At 40.7% G+C, this 18,437-nt stretch overlaps 1 protein-coding gene across 4 annotated transcripts in view; it reads left to right on the top strand.

The window, feature by feature from the left end:
• taf1 (TAF1 RNA polymerase II, TATA box binding protein (TBP)-associated factor) overlaps positions 1-18,437 on the top strand; it is a 176,950-nt gene that overhangs the window by 50,420 nt on the left and 108,093 nt on the right. For all 4 annotated transcript variants that reach the window (XM_043704745.1, XM_043704744.1, XM_043704746.1 and 1 more), the window contains exons 9-13: positions 788-1,019; positions 1,371-1,493; positions 3,000-3,167; positions 5,597-5,724; positions 14,174-14,281. In XM_043704745.1, coding sequence (XP_043560680.1) covers positions 788-1,019; positions 1,371-1,493; positions 3,000-3,167; positions 5,597-5,724; positions 14,174-14,281 — 759 coding nt within the window. The remainder of the gene's footprint in view (positions 1-787; positions 1,020-1,370; positions 1,494-2,999; positions 3,168-5,596; positions 5,725-14,173; positions 14,282-18,437) is intronic.

Raw genomic sequence — 18,437 nt, forward strand, 5'->3', positions numbered from 1 at the left:
TTCGACTGGGACAACGCTACTATTATAGGACAAGCCAAACAGAGAACAGCCAGGGAATTCCTCGAGGCATGGCACTCATCCACAGATTCAATCAATAAGCACATCGACCTGGACCCAATATACCGACCACTGCAACGGACAGCTGGAACTAACAACCGGAAGTGGCAGATTCAAACCACTACAAGTGGCGGAGGAAAGATCACAGAAGCGCTTCACAGGAGGCTCCCAAGCACTGAGGATGTCACCTAGACAGGGGACGAAATGTCTGCAACACAAGTTCCCAGCTCGGCGAACAGAACCACAACAAGCACCCGAGCTACAAATCTTCTCACAAACTTTGAATTTGTATGAATTATAGAAGATATTTTTTAAAATAGTTCTTTTGGGTAATGTCAACTTTATTCAGTGGTAGCATTTTAATTATAAATTCTAGCTATATTGAAACATAAAATAATGAGGTACTGGTGCAGCACTGGAGGTGCTATGTTTTGAACATTAAAGAAACATGCTTACAATCAGTGAAGATCAGGGCTATTCAGGTTGCCTGGCAAACGTTCTTTGCTCAGCTAACACAAAAGCAGGTTGACTGGCCTTCTGTCTCCTCTTTGTTAGTAGCACTTAGCTGTGTGAAAGTAATTAATTGAACATGTTAATAACCTTATATGTGTAGAACTTGGTTGTTCTTTATTGCCAAGTTTTGTTATAGCAGTATGCTTCGAGGAAAGCACAAGTTTAATATCTTTATTTGAGATATTGTTAATTGTCACTATCTGTGTGCATAATTTAGGAACCTGCTGAAGAAATTGAGAAATCAACCGATGAAAAGGAATTGCGTAGTGAAATGGAGGCTCTTCTAGATGAGCATTTCCTCATGGTCACTCAGCTGCCCTGGGAGGAGGACATTATTTGGAATGGAGAAGATGTCAAACATAAGACTACAAAATCCCAGCGAGCTAGCTTAGCAGGGTGGTTGCCATCCAGTATGACTCGAAATGCTACAGCTTACAATGCACAACAAGGTATAAATGTTTGCTCTATTATTTTTCTTGTGGACAAGAACTTTTTATGAGGAGGCAGACAGTTTAATAGGTTGGATTGACCAAAAACAAATGCTTCTGTTCGCCTTTCATAGCTGTCATAGTCTTCATATAAAATAGACAGAAGCCCAAAGGTAAATATTCACTCGTCAGTTACTAACACACAGCAAAAGCTTGTGAATATTTACTTTTGGGCTTCAGTCCATTTTATATGCAGACTTTTAACAACTATTCTAGATTAATTGTTAATCTTCTTCTTGTTGCTATCTCCATCTCTGATAACAGTTTTCTTTCCAAAATAATTTTATGCATGTTCATTTCTTTTCTGTAAAGGGCTAAACCGTGGCATCTCTTGGTTGTCGAATCCTTTGCCTCCCACACCTGTTCAGAAAACAACAATGCCTGGTCCTCCAATCCCAGCAAAAGGGAAGGATAAACATGTGCCAGAGCAGCATGGTATGACACCACATCAATAGCACATGTTTTATTTGTGTTGATGAAGGAATTAAAGACTGGGCATAGGTGTGCAAGGAAGATTTTCACATTTTTAGCTGTTAAAATGTAATCTACTTATAATGAAATTTCACACTATAGTTTTGCTTAGTTCAACTATCTTAAATAACTTAAATAACTTTATCAAGTCCATCATAAGGTCAGAAGTGGACTTTTGTTGATATTTAGTCAGTGCGAAACTCCATTTGTAATTACAAAGGAAATTAGGGAATGGAATAACTTTTTTGAAAAGTGATCTGGCAAGTGACACGTAATATTCATCTGACACAAGTGCCTGGCAATGATCGCTGACCAGAAATCACAATCATCTCCCACGTGGCAATACCATTGTTAAATACCATCACCATCATTAGGTTCAATTGAACCAGGCACATAAATGCTATTTCTGATAAAGCAGATCACTGGCTGGATATTTTGTGATAAGCACCCTCTTTCTGACTCCCAAAACTTCTCCACACCCATTAAGTACAAGAGTGGAATGTTTTAACTTTGTTCAATGAGACCTAGTTGCAATAACGCTGAAATGTGACAAAATCCAGGACAGTTGTGTGGATGTACATGATAGTTCCTTGATTGTTGCTGGATCAACATTCTGTAAACCCTACCAAGCAGCAATGTGAGTACTTCAATCACAAAGATTGTAATGGTCTTAAAATTGGTTCTTCACAAGCCTCTTGTGGTAGGTAGGATTGGGTAATAAATGTTGATCTTGTCAGCAATGCTTCCATCACCAAAGTGAAGAAAAACAAAATCCCTGGGCAAAATTGTACAGCAAAACGAATCTGTAGGTAAAATGAAACAAAAGTAGATTCCTTTATTGAAATTAGAAAAAATGTTTATGTATTAAAGATGTGTGCTGTGTGAATATTCTGTTAAAAAATCTTTAACACTGTTAATGTGATTGCTAAGTGCATTATTGGTGTTTAATAAATTGCCATTTTGCACCAATTAATCCTTAGCCTGTACTGCGGGTAGACCTCCAGTATCAAATAAGCAGATATATGCTCCTATTGAAGATTAAAGCCATTGTCTTTAGTCTCCTTCACAAATTCTGTTCTCTGGCTCCAACTCATCATGATTACCTTCTGTACCTTTTACTCAAGCCTTCGGCTATGCTCTTCATCCAAACCTTTGTTGATTCGAGAATAAAGTAATTCAATGCTATCTAGGAAGGTCTCTTAAATTTAATATTCCACAAACTAACAAATGTATGAACAGTTCAACTCCCTGTCCTCATTTAAGCTGCTCCTTAAAACCTTACTATTTGACAAACTGTCCTAATCACCTTGTAATTTTTGTCAAATATTGTTTGATAAACTTTCTCTGATGTCTTTTGGTGCATTTTACTAGCATTAAGAAACGTTGTTATGACCTATTGTTAGTAAGAAATGAGACCTCAAAGTCAGTTTGGTAAAATTTCTTTCTTGTACTGTTGCTTTCCTTCACTAGCTTCCCAAGAAGATGATAAAACTTGGTATTCCATCTTCCCTATTGATAATGAGGAATTGGTGTATGGAAGATGGGAAGATAACATCATCTGGGATGATCAAGCCATGGATAAAATTTTGGAACCACCTGTGTTGACACTTGACCCGAATGATGAAAACATAATTCTTGGTATGTCTTATCACTGAACAAAAAGGCTGAAACAACACTGAAAGCTCTACAGATTTATGATGACTTCAGTTAGTGCAGATAGAACCTGAAGTTTAAACTTAGTGCAGCTCTAAAATGTTGGGAAGCCATGTGGTGGGTGATAGTTTCCCGTTTCTATTAGAGACAGTAGTTCATGGTTGGTTTGATATGTTTGAAAAAAATATGGCAGTTCAGAACTGAGCTATATATAGTTAAGTTACAAAATAATCTTTTGGAATATGAGAAATTTAGCTCGGTTTTTAAGTGACAGTTGAGATGTTGCATGGTGTGATTTTTTTATTATATTTTAAAACCACTATTGTTCCACGTGGAAAGTTTGTTAATGGTTGTGCAATACTCAGCACAGTTTATTATTCCATGCCAGCGTTTCCTGTACTTTTTCTTTCTAGCTATCTCAGCCTCTGAGGTCTGTGCACGGTAGCAACTTCCAGAACTCTTGTGTTCATACATAGCAAGACCTGGACAATCCATGTTTGTACTGACATGTGGCAAATAACATTCATGTTGCATAAATGCCAAGCAATGGCCATCCAAGTCATGTAAGAATCTAACCAATACCTCTTGACTTTCAATGGAATTACCTTCACTGAATATTCATTGGCTTTACCATCACTGAATTCCCCTTTCTAAAAATCTTGGGGATCACCATTGACCAGAAACTGTATTAGACCAGCCATATAAATACTGTGGCAATAAGGGAATATTAGAGTTCAGAACTTCTGTGGTGAATAACCCATCTCCTGATTTCACAAAGCTTGTCCGCCATAGATAGGACACAACTCAGGAGTGTGATGAAGTGCCCTCTACTTGGCTGGTTGGGTCTAGCTCCAATTACACTCAAGAAGCTTGACACCATCGAGGACAAAGCAGCCTGCTTGATTGCACACGATCCACCACCATCCACGTAAACTCCTTTCATTACTGATTTACAATGGCAATGGTGTGTACCATCTACAAGATGCATCGTACTAATTCACCAAGATTTCTCTGACAGCTATTCCAAACTTGCAGCCTCTAACACCAAGGACAAGAAATTTATTGTTTAAATAAAAAACACTTTCCAATCATTTGTCTTAAAAAATGCAATTTCAATGAAAATTTTAATTGACAAAGAGCACAGAGCCCAAATGCTAAAGTGCTCTCATCCAGAGTGACAGACAAATTGTTAGTTATATAATTCCAAGCTCTGAGAGATTGTAGTCTCAGGGGTTGCTCAGTGAGCTCTTGAGTATTACCAAATCAAGTCATGAGCAATGGTAGTTAGTCAGTCATTCTTTAGCATGCCTTCCACAATTACTGAAGCTGTTATTGAGTATATTGAAGAAGGGCTCATGCCCGAAACGTCGGGCCACTCATTCCTGAAGAAGGGCCTGTGCCCGAAACGTCGAATCTCCTGTTCCCTGGATGCTGTCTGACCTGCTGTGCTGTTCCAGCAATAAAGTTTCAAGTTCGCACTTTTCCAGCAACACATTTTCAGCTTTTACACATCAATGATTGCTAACAGCAGATTAATATGTTTGAGTTGAATCTCAGGTGGATGTTGACAAAAAGTCCCATTGCACTATTGAAAGAATAGTAACTGAGTACTTCCAGTATCTTGTTCGTATTAGTCTCTTAATGAAAAATATTTCAGTGCTTTAATTCGTAATTTATCTCTGAGCTGTTTGTGGAACTTTGCAACGTGCAAATCGATTTCTTTATTTACCTATATTAGAGCAATGACTTGCACTTCAAACATATTTCATTGGTTGTAAGGAGTTTTGTGACACCTTGACGCAAATATAAATGCAAGATCATTGTTTTTGAATTGCAGGAATAGTATACAAAAGCACAGGTTTATTTAACAGGTCAACGTTATGGTTGATTAAAAAACAAAAAATGCTGTGGTTCTGTCCACCGAGCTGGGAATTTGTGTTGCAGACGTTTCATCCCCTGTCTAGGTGACATCCTCAGTGCTTGGGAGCCTCCTGTGAAGCGCTTTTGAGTTGTTTCCTCCGGCATTTGTAGTGGTTTTAATCTGCCGCTTCCGGTTGTCAGTTCCAGCTGTCTGTTGCAGTGGTCGGTATATTGGGTCCAGATCGACTACAAATGCCGGAGGAAAGATCACAGAAGCGCTTCACAGGAGGCTCCCAAGCACTGAGGATCCAGCTCGGCGAACAGAACCACAACAACGAGCACCTGAGCTACAAATCTTCTCGCAAACTTTGAACTAAAAATGCATTTGCAATGATGGTAGGCATGATTTTCTCCCTTATTCAAAACCTGGGATTGGCAGTGAACAACGTAATGCATTCCATTTCGTTAAGTCATATTATTTTGCATTGTTTACTCAAAAAATTAATTGAAATACAGTCTCTGTAAACATGCATACCTGCTATGTTTAATTCCAGAAATTCCTGATGAGAAAGAAGAGATGACATCTAACTCTCCTTCCAAAGAGAATAAAAAAGAATCATCAGCTCGCAAGAGTCGCATCCTTTTAGGAAAGACTGGTGTCATTAAGGATGAGCCACAGCAGGTCAGTAGGGTAGAGATATGTTGTGGTTCTGTTTGCCAAGCTGGGAATTTGTGTTGCAGACGTTTCGTCCCCTGTCGAGGTGACATCCACAGTGCTTGGGAGCCTCTTGTGAAGCGCTTCTGTGTTGTTCCCTCTGGCATTTATAGTGGTTTGACTCTGCCGCTTCTGGTTGTCAGTTCCAGCTGTCCGCTGCAGTGGACGGTATATTGGGTCAATATATCAACAAACGCATCAACAAACGACCTGGACCCAATATACCGGCCACTGCAGCGGACAGCTGGAACTGACAACCAGAAGTGGCAGAGACAAACCACTATAAATACCGGAGGAAACAACACAGAAGCACTTCACAAGAGGCTCCCAAGCACTGAGGATGTCACTAGACAGGGGACGAAACGTCTGCAACACAAATTCCCAGCTCGGCAAACAGAATGAGCATCCGAGTTACAAATCTTCTTACAAAATTTTAAGGTAGAGATATTGTTGCTACTGCTTTTCAAAGTCTGTTCTTGTGTAACACATGTTTGCACGATCATATCAAACAAAATCTAAAATGCCCATGAATTTCCATTTATCAGGTGATGCAGTGGCATTCTGTAATGGTGATACCTAGTTATTTGTTCAGGATTGTGCAGTGAGCCAACATCATTTTAACCTCTAACTTTACTCTGATGCCTTTTTTATCTGCTAGCTGGCAGTTCATCCGGTGTTGGAATCATATATTCTTATACTATATCAAATGTATTTATTTTGCTTTTCTTCTCTCCAACCTTCCATCTCCCATAAGAGTATAACAAATGGGAGCAGAATAGGCATTCTGTCCATTTGAGCTTTCTCACATTCATGAAGATTCTTGTTGGCTTATATCTATTACACAATTCCACATACTGTACATCTTCTGCAATTCCTTTATTATTCAAAAATGTAATGACTTCTCAATGCATTCAGTGATTGACAGATATAGCTCTCTGTGATAGAGATGGACAAAAATTCTGGGACTTTAACCCTATGCTTTACCACTCATGATTTTATAAGCTTTTATAAAAGTCCTTGACATTGTGGTCTCATTTGACAGAGAGTGGCATGAAGATCTGTAGCAAAATTTGAGTCAGTGGGAATCATGAAAAAACCTGAAGGTCAGTCATTTCAGCATCAAGCAATCTCTTCAGGAGTTCTGTCCTGGCCCAAGTATCTTCAGCTGCTTCATCAATGACTTTCTTCCATCATAAGATCAGCAGTGGTGATTACACAGTTTTCAGCACCATTCATGATGCCTCAGATACTGAAGCAAGTCCGTGTCCAAATGCAGCAAAACCTGGACGATTTCAAGGCTTATGCTGACCAGTGACAAGTAACATTCCTGTCACAAAATTACCAGACAATAAACCTCTCCAACAACCATCACCCCTTGACTTTCAACAATATTACCATTGCTGTATCTCACGCTGTCAATATCATGGGGGTTACCACTGATCAGAAACTTAACTTGCCGTATAAATATTATGGCTACAAGAGCTGATCAGAGTCTAGAAATCCTAAACTGAGTAACTCACTTGACTCTGCAGTGCCTATTTGCCATCTACAAATCACAAGTCAGGAGTATGATGGAATACTTCCCACTTGCTTACATGGGTGCAACTACTGCAACACTCAAGCTTGACACCATGCAGGACTAAGTAACCTGCTTTTTAGGCACCACATACACAAGCATCCACCACTGTTTCATGTACAAGTAGTTGTCCTATAACACCTTGGCTGTGTTCCAGTGAAACCTCGCTTAATAGAAAATCACTTAATATAAATAATGGGGCCTGTGGGAAATGTGGGGTTAGATGCCGACCAGCAAAACATTTCACTCACGATTGCTCAAAAATCGAACACAATATATAACACAGCCTGAATGAAGGTATAAATATATTTACCAATGAAACAAAAGTAAATTTAAAACAGTACATTTAAAATATATTGTTAATGCAAGGACAGAGGGTCATCATGGTGCATAAAGTAGTCTACCTATTCCTGTTAAGCGAGCTATATCACATTTTCTCTCCTTACGCTCAAAATGCTTTTTAATTTCTAGCTTCTCTTTCAGTGTTGTTGCTTTTCTTTTCCATTCACTACTGGAATTTTATCACCAGGAAATGTCTTGCTAATGTTCTTGTCACAATGCTTTTTTTTTCAAAAAAAGAGATACACTGCTCCTAGATTATCTTTCACAGGAAGCTGCTCAATGTATTTCTCTCAGAAAGCTGCTCTCTGTACAGTACCTCTCACAGAAAGATACTGTACAGATCAGCAACTGACATCGGTGCGTGTGCATGAAGACTCGTGCTGATGTTGGCGCATATGCTGAACAAAGCATGCAAAATGTTCTCTGCTGGAATTGCACTATTGCGAATAGAGGTAAGTGTGCTTGAAAATATTGTTCCTTAGTTTCACAGCGACGTTATAAGCAAATCGCACTGCTGGAACTCACGTTATCTGAGAACTACCTGTATAGTCTTGTATGTTAACTATAACATTAGCAGCATCTGATGTACCATATGCAAGATGCCCTGCAGAAATTCACCAGAGCTTCTTCGACAGCACCTTCCAAACCCATGACCACTGCTATCTAAAAAGACACGGGCAGCAGATGCATGGGAACACCATCACCTGCAAGCTCCCTTCCGAGCAACTTCTCATCTTGACTGGTAAATATATTGGTATTTCTTCATTGTTGGTACAGAATCCTAGAACTCCCTCCCTAACAGCATTGCGGGTCTATCTACACCATTTAGACCACTATGGTTCAAGAAAGGCAGCTTCAACACCACCTTCTCGATAACAACTAATGATGGGCAATGAACTTTTATCCAGAAAGTGGATGTCTAACCTCCAGAATTGTACACCAGCCTCCAAATGTGATTGCACTAAGATTCTATGGAATTGTAGTAAGACCTCTTTATCGTTAGTGATTTGTATGCAAAACGCACTCGGTAAATACAAATATTTCTGATGTTTTTTCATGATATGAAATGTGCTCTTTCTCCGTGTCTTGTAAAGGTGAATGATGTTACATATCATCAGACAGATTCAATCTCCACTGTACTTTCCAAAGCTACCAGCTTCTGAAGGGAAACTGGTGATAGGCAATAAATGCTAGCCCAACCAACAATACCCACATTCCATGAGTGGAAACGAAAAGCTAAGTTATTTTGCAGCCTCGTTGTGACTTCCTCACAGCTTTCTTTCCCTTCTAAAAATATTTTCTGCAAACTCAGATGGGATTGTACTCAGCCTCGTCACCTCAACATCAGTATCTGTTGCAGATAGCTGAGGCTAAGCAATGATTCTTCAATATTACACCCTGCCGAATTTCTTTATTGTAGCCAAACATGAATCCATGCAGTTATATTACTTCTAGCCCCATGAGCACTAATTTTATATCAATGTACTTGTGTGGCACCTTATCCAGTTTTCTTTTTGATGTTGTGTATTGGAATTTTCAGTCTACAAAGATAAATAGATTATATGCAAATGACAGAGCTAAGCAGTACAGCAAACAACTGATCAAATCAAAGCTATGTATTACTGCTACATCCATTCCTGATTTTTCGTTGTTAACCCAGGGTTGTCCATCTTTTCTGAACAGGGGTTAAGAGATACTGGAGCAGCCACATACAATTTTTCTCTCACTTGGGGGCTGTTGAACAAATTTAATTTGGATAAAGTTTACCATGATCATAAATATGACTTTCAGAAAAGAAACAATTTGAAATAAATAGAGTTGTCATTTAATTAAGGAATATGACCATTAAAAGTGTCAAATAGCAATGCTAATATATACCTTGCTTTTGCCTTATTGGCAAATGAGCAGTTGTGGAGAAGGACATGGAAAGTATAGAATGTGTGGTGACATCTTGAAAAATGTCCATATTACAGAGGAAGTGGCGCTGGACGTCTTCAAACACATAAAGGTGGATAAATCCCTAAGACCTGATCAGGTATACCCTACAATTTGGTGGGAAACGAGGAAAGTGATTGTTGGACCCTTTGCTGAGATATTTGTATCATCGATAGTCACAGAAGACTGGAGGTTGTCTGACGTGGTGCCATTATTTAAGAAAGGTGGTGAGGAAAAGCCAGGGAGCTATAGACTGGTGAGCCTGATATTGGTGATGGGAATGTTGTTGAAGGGAATGTTGTTGAAGGAAATCCTGAGGGGCAGGATGTGCATGTATTTGGATAGGCAAGGACTGATTAGGGATAGTCACCATGGCTTTGTGGTTGGAAAATCATGTCTCACTAGATTGAGTTTTTTTTGAAGAAGTAACCTAAGAGGATTAGTGAGGACAGAGAGGTGGATGTGATCTGTATGGACTTCAGTAAGCCATTGAACAAGGTTCTTCATGGGAGACTGGTTAGCAAGGTTAGATCACATGAAATACAGGGAGAATTAGCCATTTGGATAGAGAACTGAGTCTAAGGTAGAAGACAGAGAATGGTGGTGAAGGGTTGCCTTTCAGACTGGAGGCCTGTGACCAGTGGAGTGCTACAAGGATTGATGCTGGGTCCTCTGCTTTTTGTCATTTACATAAATGATTTGAATGTGAAATAGGACATATAGTTAATAAGTTTGTAGATGACAACAAAATTGGAGGTGTAGTGGACAGTGAAGAAAGATACCTCAGAGCGCAACAGGATCTTGATCAGATGGGCCCATGGGCCGAGGAGTGGCAGATGGAGTTCAATTCAGAAAAATGTGAGGTGTTGTATTTTGGAAAAGCAAATCAGAGCAGGACTTATGCACTTAATGGTAAAGTTCTGGGGAGTATTGCTGAACAAAGGAACCTTGGAGTACAGGTTCATAGTTCCTTGAAAGTGGAGTTACAGTTAGATAGGATAGTGAAGAGGTTTTTGGTATGCTTGCCTTTATTGGTCAGTGCATTGAGGATAGGAGTTAGGAGTTCATGTTGCAGGTGTACAGAACATTGGTCATGCCACTTTTGGAATATTCTGTGCAATTGTGGTCTCCCTCCAATCGGAATGCTGTTGTGAAAGTTGAAAGGGTTCAGAAAAGAGTTATAAGGATGTTGCCAGGGTTGGAGGATTTGAGCTATAGGGAGCGGCTGATTAGGCTGGGGCTGTTTTCCCTGGATCATCAGAGACTGAGGGGTGACCTTGTGGAGGTTTAAAAAAATCAGGAATGGCATAGATAGGATAAGTATCTTTTCCCTGTGTTGGGCGTGTCTAGAACTAGAGGGCCTAGGTTTGGGGTGAGAGGGCAAAAATTTAAAAGGGACCGAAGGAGCAACTTCACCATGCAAAGGGTGTAGCGTGGATGGAATTAGCTGCTAGGTGACGTGTTGGAGGCTGGTACAATTACAACATTTAAAAGACATCTGGATGGGTATATGACTTGGAAGGGTTTAGAAGGAAATGGCCATCTGCTGGCAAATGAGCCTAAATTAAGTGACGATATCTGGTTGGCATGGACGAGTTGGACCGAATGGTCTGTTTCCTTGTTATATGTTTCTATGACTCTCTCTCTCTTGTGCGCTCTCTCTTGTGCGCTCTCTCTTGCGCGCTTTCTCTTGCGCGCTCTCTCTTGCGCGCTCTCTCTTGCGCGCTCTCTCTTGCGCGCTCTCTCTTGCGCGCTCTCTCTTGCGCGCGCTCTCTTGCGCGCGCTCTCGCTCTCTCTCGCGCGCTCTCGCTCTCTCTCGCGCGCTCTCGCTCTCTCTCGCGCGCTCTCGCTCTCGCTCTCTCTCTTGCGCTCTCTCTCTTGCGCTCTCTCGCTCTCTCTCTTGCGCTCTCGCGCTCTCTGTCGCGCGCTCTCTGTCGCGCGCTCTCTGTCGCGCGCTCTCTCTCGCGCGCTCTCTCTCGCGCGCTCTCGCTCCCGCTCTCGCTCTCTCTCCCTAGAGAGAGAGAGAATAAGACTTGGCCTGAAGTCCTGATACCACAGCATTTGGCAGGGTACTGGGGCTGACTGAGGATGTTAGTTAAAAACCATTGCATCTGGTTTGTCTTCGATGGTGAAGACTTTGAGCTGGCCTTAGTGGAATTCATTCAAAATACAAAATATTGTAAGATATTAAAAGTATGTAAAATACAAAAGGTACATAAAAGCGATGTAAAAACCTGATTACGTTACAGCTAGATTATTATGCGCAGTATCCAAAGTATAGGAGGGATGTGGAGAAGGTACAAAGGAGATTTGCCAGATGCGGCCTGGGCTGGAGAATTCTGGTTATGAAGCAATTGGATAGATTGTGGTTGTTTCCCTTGGAGTAGAGGGGACAAAGGGAGGGGATGTGATTGAGATGTGTAAAATTATGAGGGGCATAACAGTGTAGACGAGCAGGATCTCATTCCCCTTGGTGGAGGGATCAATGATCAGAGGTATTGATTTAATTTAAAGGGCAGGAGGTGTTGAGGATATGAGGAAAATATTTCAGGTTTGTAGAGGGTGGTGGGAATCTGGAAATCATTGTTTGTAACGAAATCCTCAATACATTTAAGGAGTATTTAGATGTCCATTTGCGAAGGCAGGGCATGCAAGGCAATGGGCTAAATACTGGAAAATGGGTTAGAATAGTTGGTGGCTGTTTTTGACAGGTGCTGAATTTTTTATGCTGTTGGCCTCTGTAACTGTATAAAATTAGTGGTTGCCTGGCAGACTGGATTTTCATCCTCCCCAGGCTTACTCTGTACACTGGTTTTATAAGACAAAAAGACTTAGGAGCAGATGTAGGCCATTTCGCCCATTGCGTCTGATCTGCCATTCATTGAGATCATAGTTATCTGATAATTCTCAACTCCAGTTTCTTGCCGTATCCCCATAACCCTTACTGATTAAAGAAACATATCTCAAGCCTTGAACATACTTAATGATTGAACCTCTACAGCCTTGAGATAAGGAATTCCATAGGTTCATTATCCTCTGAAGGAAGAAATTCCTCGTTCCTCCTGTCTTAAATGGGTTAGCCATGCTCTTGAGATTATGCTGACTGATTCTGTTCTCTCCCACAAAAGGAAACAACTTCGCAAAATGTACCCTGCTAATTCACTGAAGAATCTTGCATGTTTAAGTAAGGTTGCCTCTTCTAAGCTCCGATGAATACAGGTCCTAGCTTCTCAATCTGTTTTAATAAGATAGTACCTTCATACTTCGGGTCAACCTAATGAGCCTCTCAGGACTGCCTCAAACACCAGTATATTTTTCCTTACATAAGGGGACCAAAACTGTCCATAGTATTCTGGTGTGATGTAACTTGTGTTTTGTATAGTTTTAGCAAGATTTATCTATTTTGATACTCCGTTCCCTGGTATTTCTTACTAGGATCTCTAATGTGGTAGCATACATACACAGTGACCTATTTGTGTGCCAGTAGCGATGAGTTGCATGGACACAGTCATCTGTGCATGTCTGAATTTCATAGACATGTACTGATCTTGTTTGTAGTACATGCTCATAACTTTTGCACTTTCATCAAATGGCAATTTAGGCTAAATATTTTAGTACAGGTGGTTCTCGGAAAACATGCGCTTCGGCAGTGCGATTTGCTTATGACATAGGTGGGGAAATTAAGGAACAATATTTTCGAGAACACTTGCGTCTATTCGCAATACCGCAATTCCAACAATGATGGTTTTGCATGCTTTGTTCTTTGCATGTGCCAACATCAGTGCTGGACTTTTTGCTGTTCTGCATGCATTGATGTCAGCTACCAATAAAACAGCTTTCTGAGAGATGCGTTGAGCAGCTTCCTGTGAAAGGTACACTGCTCTTAGATTATCCCTTTTTTGGAAAAAATGGAGGGGCGAGAATGTTGACAAGAAGTGTCCTGGTGTTAAAATTGCGGGTGGTGAATGGAAAAGAAAAGCTGTAACACTGAGAAGCAAGATATTATAAAGCGTTTCGAGCAGAAGGAGAAAATATGTGATAAAGCACGCTTAACAGCTTATCTCTCCACACTCCAGGCTCACTGCCTTTATTCCTGATGAAGGGCTTTTGCCCGAAACGTCGATTTCGAAGCTCCTTGGATGCTGCCTGAACTGCTGTGCTCTTCCAGCACCACTAATCCAGAAATGAGGGTGTCTATCTTATGCACCATGACTACCTTCTGTGCTTGCATTAACAATAGTTTTTATGTGCATTGTTTTAAATTTACTTTTGTTTCATTGATAAATATGGTTTATATCTTCATTCAAGCTGTGCTATACATTGTTGTTAGACTTCTGCGTGATTTTTGAGCGATTGAGAGTGACATTTTTTGCTGTTCTGTCCCTAATCCTACTTTTCCCACAGGCCCCATTATTTATGCTAAGTAATTTTCTATTAAAGGAGGTTTCACTGGAACACAACTCCTGCATTAAGGAGAAGTACCTGTATTGCATTTAATCCTTCCTGTCAGATTTGGTTATCATTTGGAACATTGGACTTAATCTCCTTTCCTGTTTTTGACAGAACATGTCACAGCCGGAAGTAAAAGACCCCTGGAATCTTTCAAATGATGAGTTTTACTATCCCAAACAGCAAGGACTGCGAGGGACATTTGGAGGCAACATCATCCAAGTGAGTAGATTTGGGCACTTGCATTTCTCCCTCAGATTGGGTTTCATTTAATACCGCTTCAGAGTTGTGCAGTCATTGAATTATATCATTTGTATTCCTCAGATATTGAAGCAGTTTGTAAGCAAATGCAAAAATATCTAGACAACACCTTGGGCTGATAAATGGTGAGAAGAGGGGTGATAAACGCATAGTGGCATTTTTGCTAGACTATTAATCCAGTAACTCAGCTAATGTTTAGGCACATGGTGGAATTTGAGTTCGGTCGAATTTGAGTTCAGTGAAATACAGGTGTTTGATATGCTTGCCTTTATTGTTTAGTGCATTGAGTATAGGAGTTGGGAGGTTATGTTGTGGCTATACAGGATATTAGTTGGGCCAGTTTTGGAATACAGGTAGTTCTGGGATAACATGCATGTCAGCAGCGTGATTTGGCTATAATGTTGCTGGAGAATTAGGGAACGGTATTTTTGAGAATGCTTAGCTCTGTTCGCAATAGTGCGATTCCAGTGGGGATTGGTTTGCACGCTTCATTCTGTGCATGTGTCGATGTCCATGCCATTCTGCACGTGCGCCATTGTCTGCACTGAAGTCTCCGCACCCTTCTGTGCATGTGTAATGCCAGCGCTGGTCTTCATGCCATTCTGCGCATGTGCCGACATCACCTGCCAACAGAGCAGCTTTTTGTGAGAGGTACTGTAGAGTGAGCAGCTTTCTTAGATATTTAAAAATGTACCATGTTAAATTTACTTTTGTTTAATAAATATAATTTCAATCTTCATTCACACTATGCTATACTTTGCGTTAGAATTTTGAGTGATTTTTAAGCGATCGTGAGTGATATTTTTTGCTGGTTTGCCCCTAACCCCACTTTTCCCATAGAGCCCATTCTTGAGCGATTTTCTATTAAGCGAGATTTTGCTGGAACACAACCACAGCATTGTAGGAGAACTACCAGTACAGTGTTCAATTCTGGTCTCCCTGTTTTAGAAAGGATGTTGTTAAACTTGAAAGGGTTCAGAAAAGAGTTACAAGAATGTTGCCAGGATTGGAGGGTTTGAGCTATCGGGAAAGGCTGAATAGGCTGGGGTTAGGAGTTATTTTCCCTGGAGTGTTGGAGGTTGAGGGGTGACCTTATGAAGGTTTATGAAGTTAAGAGGTACATGGATATGATGAATAGACAAGATCTTTTCCCTGGGGTCTGGGAGTCCAGAACTAGAGGGCATGTGTTTAAGGTGAGAGGGGAAAGATTTGAAAGAGACCTAAGGGGCAACGTTTTCACACAAAAGATGGTGCATGTATGGAATGAGCTGCCCAAGGAAATGGTGTAAGCTGGTACTGTGACAACATTTAAAAGGCATCTGGATGGGTATATGAATAGCAAGGGTTTAGAGGGATTTGGGCCTATTGCTGGCAAATGGGAGTAGATTAATTTAGGATATCTGGTCAGCATGGATGAGTTGGACCAACAAGTCTCTTTCCATGCTGTACAGGTCTATGACTCAAAGTAACTGAAATTATGAATCTAATAATGATGAGGAAATCACTGCTGATTATTGGAAAAATTCATCTACTTCACTAATGTCCTTCAGGGAATGAAATTTGTCACCCTTAGCTGATCTTGCCTATGTGATTCCAGAGCCACTGCAGTGTGCTTGATTCTCAAATGGCTTCTAAAAGGCAATGCAAGCCACTCGGTTGTGTCAATCACTTTGATTTCTCAACAAAGAAATGAAACCAGGTGGACCACCTGGCCTTGATAAAGTCATAGGAAACGACAATGAAATACACAGCCCTTTGCCCTGCTGAGTCATCCTTAGTAACATCTTGGGGCTAGTGCCAAATTGAGAGAGCAACAGCCTGACATAGTCATACTCATGGAGTCATACCTTACTGATAATGTCCCAGGCACCACCATCACCATCCCTGGGGATATGTCCTTTCTCACTGTGCGGTAGTCATTGAGGCATATTGCATGTGTTTTCTTTAGTACTGGGATGATGGTGGTCTTCTTGAAGGAAGTGGGAACTTCACTTTATAGCTTTCTGTGGCTTCACTCTCAAGAAGACCAATCTGATGGCAGTAGTGACTGAGGGAATAGGTGAATCCAAGGCTCTCAGAGCAGGTGACACGGTTTCACTGATGTTCTGTTCAAACCGAGCATAAAATTCATTGAGCACATTAGGGAGGAATATATTTTTGTCCACTATTCTCTTCTGCTTCATTTTGTAGCCTGTTATGTCATGTAGACCTTGTCACACAGATGGTGGGTGTCCATGTGGTTAGTTTGGGTCTCTAACTTAGTCTAGTATTGCCTCTTGGCATCTCTAATGGCCTTATGGAGATGCTATCTGGACTTCCTGTAAAGGTTAGACCTGATTTGAATGCTGCGCACCTGGCCTTCAGTAGGCAGTGCATTTCCCGGTTCATCCATCGTTTCCGGTTGAGCAATATACATATTAACTTTGTTGGCATGTTGTTTTCTACACATTTAGTAATGAAGTCCGTGACAGTGTTGGCATACCATCGAGATTGGTCACTGAATTCTTGAATATGGATCAGTCTGGGCCATTAACTACCTTAATTAGAAGGAAGGACCAAATGAGAGGAAAAGCAGAAATGCGAGAAGCACATGGAAGACTAATACTTCCTTCACAAATGTTGAGTTGTATGCTTTATATTTGTTGAAGCAAAATATCCTGGATGCTGAAAATCTGAAATATGAATAGAAATTATTGGAAATGCCACTTGGTCGTGACAGCGTCTGTGGTAGAAATAAAAGTAACAATTCAGGACCATGATATTCCATCAGAAACCGATGGTTACCATAACCTTCTATCAGTTCTGAGGTGAAATCACAGAGGTAAAATGTAACTTTTTTTCTTGACAGATGCTGCAAAATCTGTTGAGTATTTGTACCACCTGCAATTTTTTTTTCACTTCTGAACACTTAATCCTGAATGACTATGCTATGCAGGGTACTAATTCTGAGGAAGGGCCACTTTATCCAAAACATTTCCTCTGATTTCTCTGCACAGATGCTGCCATACCTGCTGTGCTTTTCCAGCAATTTCTGTTTTTGGTTGAGAATATAGGTACAGTATTAGCTGTCATTCACAATGGAGAATAGAATATCAATGAGGAAAGCTTTGAAGAAATCAAGTCGAAGGGGCAAAAGTTGGATTTGGTATTTGTGGAAGCTCCATTGATATATGAATATAGGTTGTAAATGTTGCAAATATCAAGTAATTAGTTTTAGTGATGGATAATATTAGGTTCAATTGGACAAAAAGGTAGAACTGTGCGCGAATTAAACTGGGAGGTTTCGCTCTGGAGGAAAGTTGCCTTTTTGTCAAAATGGCAAGAAAGTGAATTTTACATCAGAAACTGAAAAAGATGACTTTGTTATTCCAAAATTCACCTGTCAAAGATTTCGACCATTCTTGATTTATAGAGTCATAGAGATGTACATCATGGAAACAGACCCTTTGGTCCAACCCATCCATGCCGACCAGATATCCCAACCCAATCTAGTCCCACCTGCCAGCACCTGGCCCATATTCCTCCAAACCCTTCCTATTCATATACCCATCCAAATGCCTTTTAAATGTTGCAATTGTACCAGCCTCCACCACTTCCTCTACCAGCTCATTCTATACTCGTACCACCCTCTGCATGAAAAGATTGCCCCTTAGCTCTCTTTTATATCTTTCCCCTCTCACCCTAAACCTATGCCCTCTAGTTCTGGACTCCTCGATCCAAGGGAAAAGACTTTATCCTATCCATGCCACTCATAATTTTGTAAACTTCTATAAGGTCACCCCTCAGCCTCCGACGTTTCAGGGAAAACAGCCCCAGCCTGTTCAGCCTCTCCACATAGCTCAAATCCTCCAACCCCGGCAACATCCTTGTAAATCTTTTCTGAACCCTTTCAAGTTTCACAACATCTTTCAAATAGGAAGGAGACCAGAATCCAACCCCGGCAACATCCTTGTAAATCTTTTCTGAACCCTTTCAAGTTTCACAACATCTTTCAAATAGGAAGGAGACCAGAACTGCACGCAATATTCCAACAGTGGCCTAACCAATGTCCTGTACAGCTGCAACATGATCTCCGAACTCCTGTACTCAATACTCTGACCAATAAAGGAAAGCATAC

The sequence above is a fragment of the Chiloscyllium plagiosum genome, chromosome 15, assembly GCF_004010195.1.
Source record: "Chiloscyllium plagiosum isolate BGI_BamShark_2017 chromosome 15, ASM401019v2, whole genome shotgun sequence".
In the NCBI taxonomy this organism is placed as follows: Eukaryota; Metazoa; Chordata; class Chondrichthyes; order Orectolobiformes; family Hemiscylliidae; genus Chiloscyllium; species Chiloscyllium plagiosum.